Source organism: Melospiza georgiana, chromosome 1, assembly GCF_028018845.1.
Source record: "Melospiza georgiana isolate bMelGeo1 chromosome 1, bMelGeo1.pri, whole genome shotgun sequence".
Classification (NCBI taxonomy): domain Eukaryota; kingdom Metazoa; phylum Chordata; class Aves; order Passeriformes; family Passerellidae; genus Melospiza; species Melospiza georgiana.
The window spans coordinates 140,003,328-140,018,092 of NC_080430.1; the positions used below are offsets into that span (position 1 = coordinate 140,003,328).

At 34.6% G+C, this 14,765-nt stretch overlaps 1 protein-coding gene across 4 annotated transcripts in view; it reads left to right on the plus strand.

Moving 5' to 3' along the window:
* Positions 1 to 14,765, plus strand: part of CSMD3 (CUB and Sushi multiple domains 3) — a 585,000-nt gene that overhangs the window by 176,929 nt on the left and 393,306 nt on the right. For all 4 annotated transcript variants that reach the window (XM_058018891.1, XM_058018902.1, XM_058018909.1 and 1 more), the window contains exon 5: positions 8,146 to 8,353. In XM_058018891.1, coding sequence (XP_057874874.1) covers positions 8,146 to 8,353 — 208 coding nt within the window. The remainder of the gene's footprint in view (positions 1 to 8,145; positions 8,354 to 14,765) is intronic.

Below are 14,765 nucleotides of genomic sequence, written 5' to 3' on the forward strand. Positions count from 1 at the left end.
TTCTTCTTCACTAGACTTGATGTCTTCAAGTTTTTATTACACCTCCCCCTCTCTCTCTGTCTCCCTCTCCCTGCTGCTGTACAGCATTTTCCCCTCTTCTTAAATATGTTACCACAGAGGCACTACCAATACTGCTAATTGCCTCAGCTTTACAGTGGTGCAGCTCCATCTTGGAGCATCCTGGAACTGGCTCCATGGAGACAGCCCCTGACATCTGCAGAGAACAATGATACCACCAAATCTTGCCACACTAACTCGCTATAATGGTCATTTGTGCCATTTTTTCTTGATGGCTTTCACATCCTGCCTGCTACACTCTTCTCCTGAGAAGTTCCTCCAAACCAAGAGGTGCAAATTGATGCCAAAGGAATCGCTAACTCTTCCTCTCTGCGCGCGCTGTCTGTCAGATGACACTGGGTGCTCTGGTTAGGATTCAGCCCTCTTCCTGACTCTACCACCACGTGATTTTCACAGAATAGAAAGAAACTTCTTTTATACAGTAAAATATCAACAGATAAATAAAAGAAATTCCACTTCAAATACTTAGTTACTCATTTGGAGTGAGTGGATGTGCCGTGCTTTGTTGCCAGGTGGGTTAAAACACAACATTGCCATTATTTTATATATTTCCATAAATATTTGGTTTTAAATTACAATAATTCTATTTTTTCTGTGGTTCAGAGGCAAAACTGCAAAACCGGGTGTAAAAATCAGCCACTGCCAAGTACATACTTTGATGTAGTTTCTCTCAAGAAAAAAAGAAAACCCAACAAAATCCATGAGATCATCAGTAATTTCTAAAATCTCAAATATTATGTCATTTATCATCTTTCACATTTTTCAGGCTTGGTTAAAAGACAAGTTTTAAAGGCAAAATTACATTTATAAATCATAGTAAAAAATGTTTTTCCCTGCAGAAATTAAAAATAATGAGAAATAAAATAGTTGAATTTCAAGTTGATGAATTGATGTATTTACTTATAGGGGTTTTTTTTCCTTTTTTTTGTTGAAGCAATCAACTAAAGTATTTTCTACTTTTCTCTTTATTCCATTTTTAATGAATTTACTCTTATGTTTTCTGCCCCTCAGCAACTCAAAAAGTAAATATCAGGGTTGAGAACCATGAAATCTAAATGAGTATCTTAATGCTGCAGAGTTTCTAAGCTTTATTGTTTCACAAAGCAATAGGAAACAGTTTGATCATCAAGAAATCTTTATATATTTTTCTGTTGAGCTTATATTCATACAAGGCCTGCCCAAATATTTTAATTTAAATTATCTTTGTTCGCAAGTAATGAAAACACTAATCTTTTCCCAAAGCTCATTTTATGTGAGAAAAACCTGTAATTAATTTTTTTGTCGGAAGACAGCAGTAAAGGCACAGTTGACTGATATACAGACTGGTTATTTTTGTTAAAAAAATCTTATTAATTAATCCACTAATTCATGTCCCGGTCTACTAAAACAGAAAATTTATAAAAACAATTCTATGTACATTTTTAACCAAATATATAAGTAAGAGTTCAGGAGGCTGCACCCTTTGGGGCTTTTTTTTTTTTTTGTGCTGTTGTTGTTTGTTTGTATGTTTGTTTTGATTTTTTTTCTTTGTGTTTTGTTTTTGCAAAAAAGACAAAGTATTGGCTTTCTGTGCTAAGACTTTACTTGTATTTAAACGTTTCCTTCCTTCTTTATAGAATAAACAACAATAAATGAGACCTCTGTGCACCATTGACTAGAAAACAGTTACTTTTCTTAGCAATACAGAAGAGCCCAACTTGCCTAAATAGCATCCATAACATGACTTTCCCTTGGAGAAAAAAAGGGGTAACTCTGAGGATATCATTGAACTTTTATTTATTGCCAAGTAACAAAAGCGTTTAGTCAAGATGTTAGAGCGCTTAAGCACCTAGAGAACAGTGATTTCCTCTGCTTTCACCTTGGCTCTGTACCTTCCCCTCACTCCTGCCGCACCTCACCTTCCTTAGGCCATTGACCTGTGGCGAGGGGACAGCGCCCACAGCTCCCCTTTGTCTGTCATCCTTCGCTGCGTCCTCATAGAATCGTGTCTTCCCCTGCTGCCCTTTGTGCCCTTGGTGCCCCCTGTGCCTTCTCTGCCATTCTTGCTGCCTTGGTGCCCTGCTGTGCCTCCCCTGCTGCACTTGGTGCCCTTGGTGCCCCACTGAACCTCCCCTGCCACCCTCAGTGTCCTTGGTGCCCCACTGAGCCTCCCCTGCCACCCTTGTTGCCCGTGGGGCCCCGCTGAGCCTCCCCTATCACTCTCAGTGCCTTTGGTGCCCTGCTGTGCCTCCCCTGCTGCCCTTGTTGCCCTTGGTGCCCTTCTGTGCCTCCCCTGCCGCCCTCAGTGCTCTTGGTGCCCGCTGCCCTCAGCATGGCCAGGCCGCGGTGCTGGTACAGCTGTGCCGGGCCTGGGCCATGCATGGCCGCCTTCCTCATGGGTCACCCCATGTTGCCCAATCCCGGCCTCCAGGCAGGCACAGGCTGTGTGGCTATTGCAGTGTTTTCCCCTGGCATAGGCAGTTTTTGTGGTTCTATCTCAGTGGTGATAGGTGGGAAGGTAATTTATTCCATTGAACCTATGTTCAAGCACCATTTAAACTCCTCACCTCTTTAGCTACAGATGCATTATTTGATTTTTTTATTTTTTGCTGGCTGTCAAATCTGTGTAATTTTACTGGTATACAGCACAAAAGTGCAAAGTGAGAGATCTGAGGATGTGAATCATGTCAATTTATAGTCATCACTGTGTTTATTTGGAATTTAAAATCTGTGAGTTTTACAAATCAACACAGAAAATAAGACTTCCATTTGTCCTCAAGAACTGTTTTATGTCCCTCTACTCAAAAGCTGGATGAACTTTATGTAAGCTGAAAAGATGAAAAATTTTCTGCAAAGTTATCCCGAAAGATTTTCAGTTGATGGTTGTTTTTCAATCTTTATATTTCAATTTCTGTAATCTGTAGGGTTATCTTTGTGCATAAATTATGAGGAAAGGCTGAAATATTTTCATTGCTAAAGATTTGTAGAAAAAGTCAGCATATGAATGTTGCTCAGATATTATATATTTATATATCTATCTTGCATTCTATTTCGGAGTTTCTAGAATGTATCAAAATATTTTATAAAATAAATATAATATACATTATACTATAGACACTGATCTCTATACTGTACAGATCCATTCTTTTAATCTCTGACTCTAAACATTACATTATTGAGACTAAATTGAAGAGCTAGTTTTTATTTAGCAGAGCTAGATCTTGCTAACCTAATGAGAAGATCTTTCACCCAGGTCCACTGGGTTTTTGTAGCTGTTTACCAAAGCTTGAAGTCTTATTGAGGAGCAGAGGATCAGAGTACATGCAGAACAGACTCATGAGGGATTTTCTTGCACTCTTTTTGATGAAGTTGAGTGACCAGAAACAGCTCTCAAGTGTCTGCACGCAAGCAAATGTGGCACAAGAAGCCCAAGAATTGCAAATTTACATGTGATCAGAGATGAAGGACATAATTAAAATCATAGAGCAACAGCAAAACAGTTGGCACTGATGGAGTTTTGCAATAGACATATAAAGACTCTCCAAGAAAAGTGGGCAGGAAACAAAAGCAGAAAGTGTTTGTGCAAAGGAGGAAGCAGAGGGAACTGGCATTGGCTATAGAGGTTCCTAAAGACATTTTTGTGCCTATGTAATCTATTACTGTGCTCATTAGCAAGTTTCATAATCAGACTATAATACTACAGATTTTAAAACTGAGTTTAACTTTTTAAGGTGCTTTTCACTTTAGCCTGTATAGTTTCTATTCTGCCAAATGTAGCACAGCCAATGAAGAAACAGAATAAGAAACTAAATTGAAGCTGGTTTTTTTTGTGAAGGCAGCATAGGATGTGTGGAAAATGTAACTGTTTAATTTGCTAAAAATATCTAGATAGATAAGATGATGTGATACATTATGTACCAGATTAAAGCTTGATCTACCATACAATCTCATTGAATTCTCAATGAAATCCACAAATTTGCATGTTGTATAAATCACTGATGACATTGCCTGTCTTTGATCATCCATTTTACTGTTCAATATTTATGTAGCATTATTGTATCACTGAAAGCTACAAGAATAAGCAGGAAATTAAATAAGACATAACTAGAGAAATATATTTTCAAAATTTATTATGAAAAGTGAACGGTGAACAGCAAAACAGGAATTAAAAAAAGATAAAATTTTATGAAATAGGATTTCACTGGAGATTATTTGAAGTTGTAGACATTTCACTTTTTTTCCTTCTTTTTAATGGGCATTTAGTCATAAGATTGTAAAAGCAAAAAAAAAAAAGAAGAGAGATAAGAAACTGCAGGTATCTATGAACATAAATAGAAACAATCTATGCCCACAAAAAGTAAAACAAAAACCAAACCCCCAAAACATTACTTTCATAATCATCACTCATCATGATATCAGTGATACTCCCTCTGCACAAGAGCCCTTATGCATATTCAAACAGAGATCTTAATTTAAATTCATAATACCTTGAAAAGCTTTTTAATGCCAAGTCCCCTCTTGCATATCACTTTGAACAAACTTCCCCTCTCAGCATATGGTAAAGATCAGAGAAATATGTTGGGAAAAATGACATATTGGCAAGTAAGTGCATGTTTTGCATTTATGCCTTCATATCACATTTGCAAGATTGCTATTGGATAAAATTTCCCAGTACATGACCAATTCAATTTAATTTGAAAGCATGGAGTATGAATTATAAAAGTAGATTTTGAAATAAATCAGTATTAGCTATGTAATTGTAATTGAACAATGTCAGACTCTATCAAGTCTTAACTGAAGTGTTGTCTTCTTACAATTTCTGTGAGTTTTTTTCTTCATTTTTGCTAATTGGAAATTAAAAGGAGAGGGATGCAGACAATTCTTTCAAGGTATTTAGGTGCTTTACTGCTGTTTAGCTACTACATTTTGACAGTAGTGATCGTAGTGTGCATTGGGTGTGGAAGCATGCAGCACATACACACACAACATAACTACATCCTTAAATTGTCTTGATAACCAACAGATAAATACATTCTCATTAACTACTGTCTTCCATCCTTTCACAGAGAGGTATCATTTTCCCATTTCATGGACTTCATCCTCCTCTCTAGATGTTCAAAAATAGTCCATGATTTGGGATCCATTCATCAGGATGGGTGCCTATGACAGGAGAAGCAGCACACTTGATGATTGGGCACCAGAACCAACCAGATCCGGGTCACTGCCACACTGTCCTTGCTCCTCACAAAATTCATTCTTCATAGGTTCATGTTATTCCTGCTGTTTTACTCCCTGCAACAAAAAAACTTGCACCGCAGATTATTTTTTCCCCAAGATTAAATGTCCTTGAGGCACACACTGGGTTTCCCCATCCTGCTGCTTTAGCCACCAAGTATACTGTGAGCAAAGACAATCCCATGAAAGGGCTTGTCTTTTCCCATGGAAAAAGAGGGTTAGGCACTTAAGTATTTTTGAGGACTCGTACCTTGGTAGTTTGTTAGAGGTAATTCAGAAAGTTACGGAAAGTCAGGGAAGGAGATTGTTGTGAATCTGCACCAAAATTACAGCAAAGATTATCTTTCCTCTCTTCCTTGTTCACATCTCCTGACTGGGCTTGTTGCACATTGATGAAGATCAGCCACTGTTACTCTTTATAAATGTTCCCGCACCAGTTATTCTTTTATTTGCAACATTTCATAGCTGACATCTAAGAAATTATGCTGCTTCAATTGTGATAGAAATAGGGGTGCTAAAAGCAGGTTGCACAAAATAACAATTACTACATCTTCTTTTATTTGTCAGGGTCTTGTACACTATGAAGTTAGTGGTAGAACTCCTGTCAACAGTGTTTGTCAATTTACTTGAAAATTAAATCTTTTTTTACACTGTCTTCACAACTTAAGGCACCAAACATTTGCATGGGCATAATGCTTTTCAGTCTTCTCACAGATGGGAGCTTTTACCTATAGGGATGTGATTGCAAGATTTGAACCAAGCAAATTATATTGTAGGCAGAGGAAAATAAAATCACAGTACAGTAATTCTGTTATTTATTGTTTTAATGCTTGCACTACACCAAGATGAGTGTGCTTTTAGTTATATATGCAACACTTAAATGTAGATTATATTAATTGTATTTGTAGCAAATTTGCTACATGAATCAGAATAAAAACCATGATTATTTGTTTGGGCCATTTTGCTGATGGCAGCAAAATCACACTTTGGAAAAATTCCTAAACAGCTGTGTCTCAGAATAAACTGCACGTTCATTGGCATTGTTTATATTTTTGAACAGTGCCACACTAATTTTTTAAGTTTTAATATACTATAGCAACATTGTTAGTAAACAGTTTGTTGTATTTCTCAGAACTAAGATAGGTTTCTCTATAATTAATTTGTAAAAAGCAGAACATGGATTCTGCAATATAGTAGGAAAGTTTGCTATTGTAAATTAGCAATTTAAAATTATTTTTCTCAATGTCTGTAATGCAGGAAAACATTATTTTTTTTTATTCCTTTCACAGTATGGGGACAGAACCTGTGGTGTGATGAGGTTTCTCAGTTTTATTATATTTGGTGGATTCAAAGTGCTTTGCCTAATTATTAGGAATAAATTTAAAATATGTTTTTACTTTGTGTTTGGTTGTTTTGTTTTGTTTTGTTTTGTTTTGTTTTGTTTTGTTTTGTTTTGTTTTTTTAATCTGGCCATGGCATAATTTAGCAGAATTTTTAAAAGAGAAAACCTGGTATTTTAAACTTGTAAACTGCTGTAAGAAAGAGTCATGAATTTTTTTCTTTCTGTTTGAAGTGAGCCATTATGTGTGTCAGAATTATTTAAACTTTTATTCCGTGATCCTATACTCCTTAAAGTTGTTTGGTTTGTTTTTTCCTATCTTTATCATTCATTTTATCATTTATTCTTTATCATTTCATTTTCATCAATATTGACTGGATTTTCAGACTCTGAGGCAAATTTTATTCATACTAGCACTCTAATTGAGCAGAAAAGACCTTCAAATATGCTCCAAACATTTGGGTAATAAACTGAATAGGTAATGCAAAATGTTATTTCCATTGAAGTTATTTGAAAGGTATTTCCATTTTTGAAAGACAAAGCACTAAATTTACAAATAATTTTAGTAGCTCACAGAAATAATTTTAACGTAAGATCCTTAAAAATAATTTTTTGAGTTATTAGGCATATATATACTATTAATAAAGAAGATACAGAACACCAATAATTTGAGAATTGTTTCATCATAGAACAAGTTCTTTTAGAACTGATTTTGTGAATATCCAATGTTTGCCTGGTATATCCAGTCTAAGATCATGTGCTAAAAAACGGAGAAATTTTGGTTTCAGAGCACTGTTAAAAATAATCATTGTGATAATTGATCAAATAGTTCACAGTTTCATATGACATGAAAAATGTATTTCTATGGTAAAATTGTAAATATTTGATCTATTAAAACATATTACACTGATGTAAACATCTTAATTGTGAAAGCATCTTGCATCTGACATTAAGAAATTACTCATGAATGGCTTTGGTTTGAAAACTGATCAGCTGTGGGAAAATGTGAAAATGATTTCTCAAGAATAAACCTTATTACTAGATACTCACTAAAATAAAATATGACAATAAAATTGGTATATAATGTGTAAGATTTTCATGCTTCTTTTCCCAGTATAATGTGGCTGCTGCACTTCATGTGTCAGACTGTTTATGATAGGAATTAAGCTTGAGTTGATTAATTAAAGCATTTTTGGTTAAAGCAAAATAAGAAATAGTGACATTTTTGCATGCTATTGTAAATTTAAACAATGCCAATCAAAATTTACACCTATTAATAAATAGTAGATTATAAAAATATGTGCTGGCACAAGTATAATAATCCTTAGGTAATTGGTAACTTGAAGCAATTACATTTTAGCACCTTAATTTTGGAGCAGAATTCCAAGTCAAGCATGTAAAAAATTTTTAAGCAATTGTTCACCTAAACAGCAATGAATTTCTATTCTCAGCAAGAAAGTATACATTTTTAAGGGGTGATTTTAATTTTTTTGTTTTGCTTTGTTTTTTTACAGCTGAGGATGCTTGTGGAGGAACTATGAGAGGATCAAGTGGAATCATCACAAGTCCCAACTTTCCTAATGAATATCATAATAATGCAGATTGCACATGGACAATTGTGGCAGAGCCTGGCGATACTATCTCACTCATATTTACAGATTTCCAAATGGAAGAAAAATATGATTATTTGGAAATAGAAGGTTCTGAACCACCTACAATAGGGTAAGTCAAATATTGCAACTTTAATGTGATAAAAAAGATGACAAAATGTGAAAATACATCTTTTTGTGAATATGTAGTCTTGCTAAAAAAACCCCTTCACATTAATAATTGTGACCATGGCATAAATGTTGATATTCCAATTGCAGCTGTAAAATGTTTTTTAAATATATTGTGAAGATGTAGCATCAAGATGAAGGGCACTGTAGACTCATTTACCTAATTGTGTCTAACCATTTAACCATTATTATAGGGAAAATGTGTATATTTAGAAACAGACTGGGATGGACTGTTGCACTCGGTAGGATTGGTGAAGCCTTCACAGAGTTTCATAATGTCAGAAAGTGAATGGTGTGGAGGCTTTCAGCACAGAGCTAGGGGGAATTAGCATTGGCCACACCTGTTGGCCATGGGCTGTCTCTGGAGGAGTTTCTATACAGAGAGCTGCATGCATGGTCTCTAAATAATGTGAGTATGGTTGGTGATACACTTTACCAAGAAATATCTATCCTGATCTGTGAGACCAAACACCCTTAGCTGAATAGTTGCAGTACTTTTTGGAGCTGGTTTTACCACAAATATAGCACCTTCAATCAGAGTTTATGACTGTTTTTTTGTTTGTTGACTTAGCAGTAGGAACAATATTTTTGCTAGTCTGACTTCTTCAATTCTTAATCTCAGTGTAGATGTGTTATGTAGGTGTTGTAACACAAGCACAAGAAATAAAATAGTAAATAACTTCTTTCAAGACCAGATTCCATTAAATAGGAAAAATAAATTTTATACATTAAATATAAATTCTGTGGCTTTCTGGTCTGGTAGTTTTATGGTAACAGCATCATGCTACTCAAGAAACAGGTCAATATGACAAATCCTTTTCTTTATTTTATTAGTTTAAATAAGCTGTAGATTCACAGAAAAGGAGTTGTATACAAGCCCATAAATCACAGTTATGGTCTCCAGTAAAATTTTGATCTCTTAACTGGCTCATGAAGCTTTCTGGAGATTCTGTATGACAGAAGCATGCGAGCAAATGGTGATACAAGTGGCTGGCTAGATACATTAAGGTCAGTAGAGAGTGGTTTTCTTCATATCAGTGTAAAGCCCCTCCAAATGTAACAGAGACCAAACAAAATGGGTTTGATTTTATAATAAGGAAAGATCTAAAATTAGATAATTATATCGTTTTAAAAGCATCAGATTAGGTTTCTGTAAGTGTTGCTTATAAGTAATATATTTTCACTGCTTCAGAATGTAATAAAAGTCTAAGATTTAGCAAGTAGTGTTTTCTAATGTGAGTTAATTTATACTGCCACCTACATAGTTAATTACCTGTATTAGGTATAATTGCCATTGAGTTTTTCAAGCTCTTAAACTGAAATCTTTTAACTAGCTGTCAGCTAAAATAAATTTTAAACAATAATTTATAATAATTAGTGAGGTAACACCAATGACATACAGATATTATGAATCACTTGAATAGCTAAATATGCATTAGATTTTTCTTAAATGTGTTTTATTTATTCATTTATGAGCTACAAACAATTATTTCATTTCTTGTTCTATAAATACAAGGCTGTATTCAAATGATATAATAAGATTATATATGGAAATTCCCTTTATATGTTTGCAAAACATGAAAATTTACAATGCTAATTTAATAATTGCTCATGTACAGAAACAGACTGAGAACATATTCTTTTTTTAGCTTGTCATTTATATTCCCTAAATAGGACTGATGTGTTCAATTACAGAAAAGTATCCCCCCATATGTTGGGAAAAACAGCTTTGGAAAGCTTAATTAACAGCAATTTGTTAATTAGATTTACAGTGGTAATACTATATACGCCCTTAGACTATAGTTAATCTAAAACTAAATGCAGGTTCTTTATCTTTCATTCTGTAAAAAAGTATTTACCTAATTTTCAAAATTGCTAAAAACTTACTGGTTGATCTGGATAATGAGTATTATAAAAATTTCTTAGAAAATTTGGTGCTTTATATGACTGTTACACCTATTGATTTAAAAGAATCCCTCAAACTTTTCTTCTGAACATCTGCTGTGTTAAAAAAATATTTCTACTTTTTATTTCTAACTGAAATAAAGAACCAGATTGTGCATCAAGTGGATAGGCTGGTGCTATCCATAAGACAAGACTTGGAATTCTTTATGAAGTGCTAACTTTCTATAGTTTTGTAGTCAGTTGTTACAATATTTCAGTTTTGGCAGCCTTCTCTCTCAAGAAAATCTTGATAAGGCATTTTCATTTAAATAGTTGTAAAAAGTTATGTAGGTGCCCTTCAGATCTCTTGTTGTCATGTTGCTTATTCTAACATTTGCCAGCTTGAGTAGAATAACAGCGTTTCTTAAATTTTGGAAGTGAAACTGAAGGAAAATTACTTATTTGAGGAAATTATTTTACCTATTTTTTTTCAATAAACAAAAAACTGAAAGTTAGTAAGATCTAGTGAAATGTTCCTTTTTGTCTACCAAAAACTAGGCTGTGCCAAACCAATACACAAGTTACAGCTGTTCTTCCTCCATATTTGGAGGGCTTGGTTGTTAATTAGTATTTCCTGACTCGAAATTCCATTTTACTAGTGCTGCGAAAGAACAAAATGATAAACAGAACCTGTAAGAAATATTAGTGAAGAATATACTTACTAGTGATAATTAAAGTGAGGGTGAGCAGGCAGATAATATCTGTTATGGAAAAGGGTATTTTCTGGGGTTGTTTTTTTTTTTTTGTGTGGAAAATGCAGCTATCCATGTTAGATAAATATATGGTCACTTTTATTGCCAGTTTGGTTGCAATAAAAATTAGCCTTTAGGAGGCATTTAAAAATTAAGTGTGCTGCCACAACAATTAATCTTCAAGAGACACATGCATTAATAAGACAGATTCTCAATCAGAACTTTTTACCAAAGTGTTTATTTTATTTATCCAGTGCTCAAACAGGTTAGAGTTATTTTCATTTAATGTACTTTATTAAATAATGCTCATATAAAAGGCTACAGAGGAAAACCTCTACCTGACATAAATGTGGCAGCACAGGGATGAAAATCACACCTCAATAGTACAAGTACCAATGAAAGTAACAATATGTTGAAAGAAACAAACCAAAACAGACAAGACAAGAAGCAGAGGTTCTCATAAGAAGAGATTAAAATAGGAGGGAAAAAAATCTGACCTAAGGCCCAGCATTTTTTTTCTTGAAAAATCATTTCAAATTAGTGACAAGTATGACAATCCCTGTTTTAATAATGAAGACTGTTGACACTGTTTTAGATAATTATAACTACTTTCTCACTAATGCAAAGTTTTAAAATCTGTGTTTAATGCTAAGAGGAAGGACTCAGGAAGGTAAGGTTTATGAGTAATATGATTTTAATAAGTATGATAAAAGTGCCAGATGAAAAAGTTTGTGATCTGATAACAGTTGGATTTATATTTAAATAATAGCACCAAAATTGATATTGCTTATCACAGGAAAAATTATTTCAGAGGAATGTCATGGCTGTAGCCAAATAGGTAGAAAATTTTATTCAATTAATAGTGCAAGCAAAGTGCAGTCAGAAAAACCTCCTGTAATTATCAGAGTGCTTGTTTACTGATAGTGAATAGAATTAATTTTACTGGATTTAATTGCAAAAACAAAATAAAACAAAAAACCAAAAAACACATATTAAAAAAACAAACAAAAGAAAACCTAAAAAAAAGATAAAAAATGTCACTGCAAAAATCAGCCAAGTTTTGGAGTGCCTAAATCCTTTTCTTCTAAAACAGGGAACAGAAGGTAACAGAGATAATGCTTAACTGTGGAGCAGGGAGAGCAGAAAATCATGAATAGGAGGAATACCAATGCTAAAAATATTATCTAGTTTGAGCCTTTGATAATCCATCCATTGTTTGTTATCATTTTTATCTTTTTCTGAAGGACTGAGAACAAAAATGAAGTTCTTTACTTTCTTGTAAACAAAAGCTTTCCACAGAAGTGAGGTATTTCTGTCCTTCGCTGTTTACTTCTGTAATTTAATTTTTATCTTGGTGATTCAGCATTTCACCTGTGGCATTTCCATGAGGTTGTTTGGAACCCTCCTAAAAGCATTCTGTAATGTGTAGGGTTCAGGCACAATAAGTGTTTAAGAGGAGAATTTGTTAAGTGACTGTGGAGGTTAATGACATGTTCGTCATTGTTCTATTGTGTGATTCTATCTGGCAATCATCATCTGAAAAGGGCTTTGAAACTGGCTTTACATCTGGTACTCTCAAATTCTTACTGAAACATGAGAAAGATTTGAATGTAAGAGAGAATAAGATATCAAATCATATGTTTAACGGTAGAGGCAGAGGCTCTTGTGTTATTTTCTACTACTTGTTCTTGTGTGTTTCTGAAGAAATAGAAGGCCCTTCCATACTGAGTACCCTGTTTCATTGGGGTTTTCTGCATTAATTTCTCAGGTTTCAGTTCAAAGTGCAGCGACAAACGTGCCTCAAACTTTGCAGCCAGAATAGACACATATAAACATGAGTTACATGATGAAAATCTGGTGAAAATCTGTAACTCCAGGGTAGACACCTTGCAGTCTATGCTTTTTATAAAAGTTACTTTGTGGCATTTCAATTTAGTGCTTAGTAAAAGGAGAATGTGATTCCTAGAAATTGTCATATCCATGGAAATAGAAATCAACCTAGCTGTAAATCTCGAGTTTAACTCCGGAATTCAATGTTATGTATGTGTCCATATAACCAGCTTGTAAAGAAACACAAGACAGAATGACCAAATTTTATGAGCAAGATAATTCTGCATGGAAGGGAACTCAGAAGCTGACTTGTCCAATCTACTGCTGAAAACTAAATCAGCTTTTGGGTAAGGCAAGGTTACCCAGGCCTTTATCACAGCATGGAGTCTAAACAATCTATGTGGACAAGCTTCTTAATTTCCTGACTGTCCTCATGAGAGGAAAAGCTTTTCCATTTTTCCTAATTTAGAATTGTTTTCAGTCAGAAACAAAACACAATAATTTATTATGACCAATTATCCATTTGAGGTCCAAACATCTCCTGAGTTCTCTTTCTTCCTTATGGATTGGCAGTGGTATGGCCTTTCTCCTGAGCAGGTTGGCTGATATGGTCAATCCTAGCTCATGGTTTGAAGATCTTCCTTCGTCAGGCTCAAGTTGTGCCGTTCATCTCACAAGGATATGTACAGGAGCAGAGATATGATTTGTCCTGTCTTCCTCTAGAACACTAAATGCTGAAGCTTATCTGGCACGTGCGATTTATAACTACATAGTGGAGTCAAGCCTCAGTGAGAAAACTATCTGTTAAATTCCAGCATGTATTTACATCATACACGTCAGGTGCAGGCACGGAATCCCCTTGGCTCACTGTGGTACAAATGAACAATTTACATGGCCACTGTGATGCCGCTTTTGAAAAAATCGTGTCCCCACTTCTATTTCTGACTCATCCCCTACCTGGTATTGGCTCAGACATTCACCCAGTCACAAAGGAACTGCATCAGGAAGTGACACAAGTTAAAATCAAGCTTTTTTCCCCCCTGTGTTAGTGAGCAGGAAACACAAGAGTTGAAGACAATGACAAGGCACTTAGGGAGGGGAATATTGTTTCTTCGAGCAATAGAACAACTTTATTGTCAAAATAAAGCCTGATCTGTTGTCTTCTCAGGTACTTGTATGTTGAATAATGGTACCTATGCAAAGATCTAGGTTTTTATTTTTCCCCTTTTGCAGTGGGTGCAGAAACTTCAGAGTTATTTTATTTCCTTTATTTTTTTATACTGTATCCTTAATTTAATTAATTCTTGTGATGATATGAAATATTTTATTTTTATTAACGTACACAGTGTCAGGAAGACAGTATTTGGTTGATGTTTTTGCAAAAGGTGGTTAAAAGCACTTCTTTTGAGGAATCTTTTCTGAAGCTGCTCCTAATTTCTTACACTTCCTATGTTCAGGAGCACTGAAAAAAGGAAACATTTGTAAACCTTCTCTGAAGCCACATGTTTTCATTATTCTGATAGTACTTTTTAATATGCATGAAGTTATTCTCATCTGGAGTCAGATATTCAGCAGTTATCAAATGAGCAGTTATACATTGGATGGGCTTTTAATGTATATTCTTCTCAACAGAGATAGGATTATATTATTTCACAAAATCTTATCAACATTCAGAGGCAATTTGTAAAACAGTTCTCTTGAATCTTTTTATGCAAGAACAGTACTCTGGTTTTCCCATATAGGTCTTAGACAAAGACTACTGTTTTTTGTGCTTTAATTCTCCTTTGATGAAACAGACAAGAGTGCTTCCAATGTGGCTTATTTGTAACTCTGCATTGTAGAAACCAGGTAAATAATGGTCTAGACCTGGGGGACTTTGCTAATGAATAC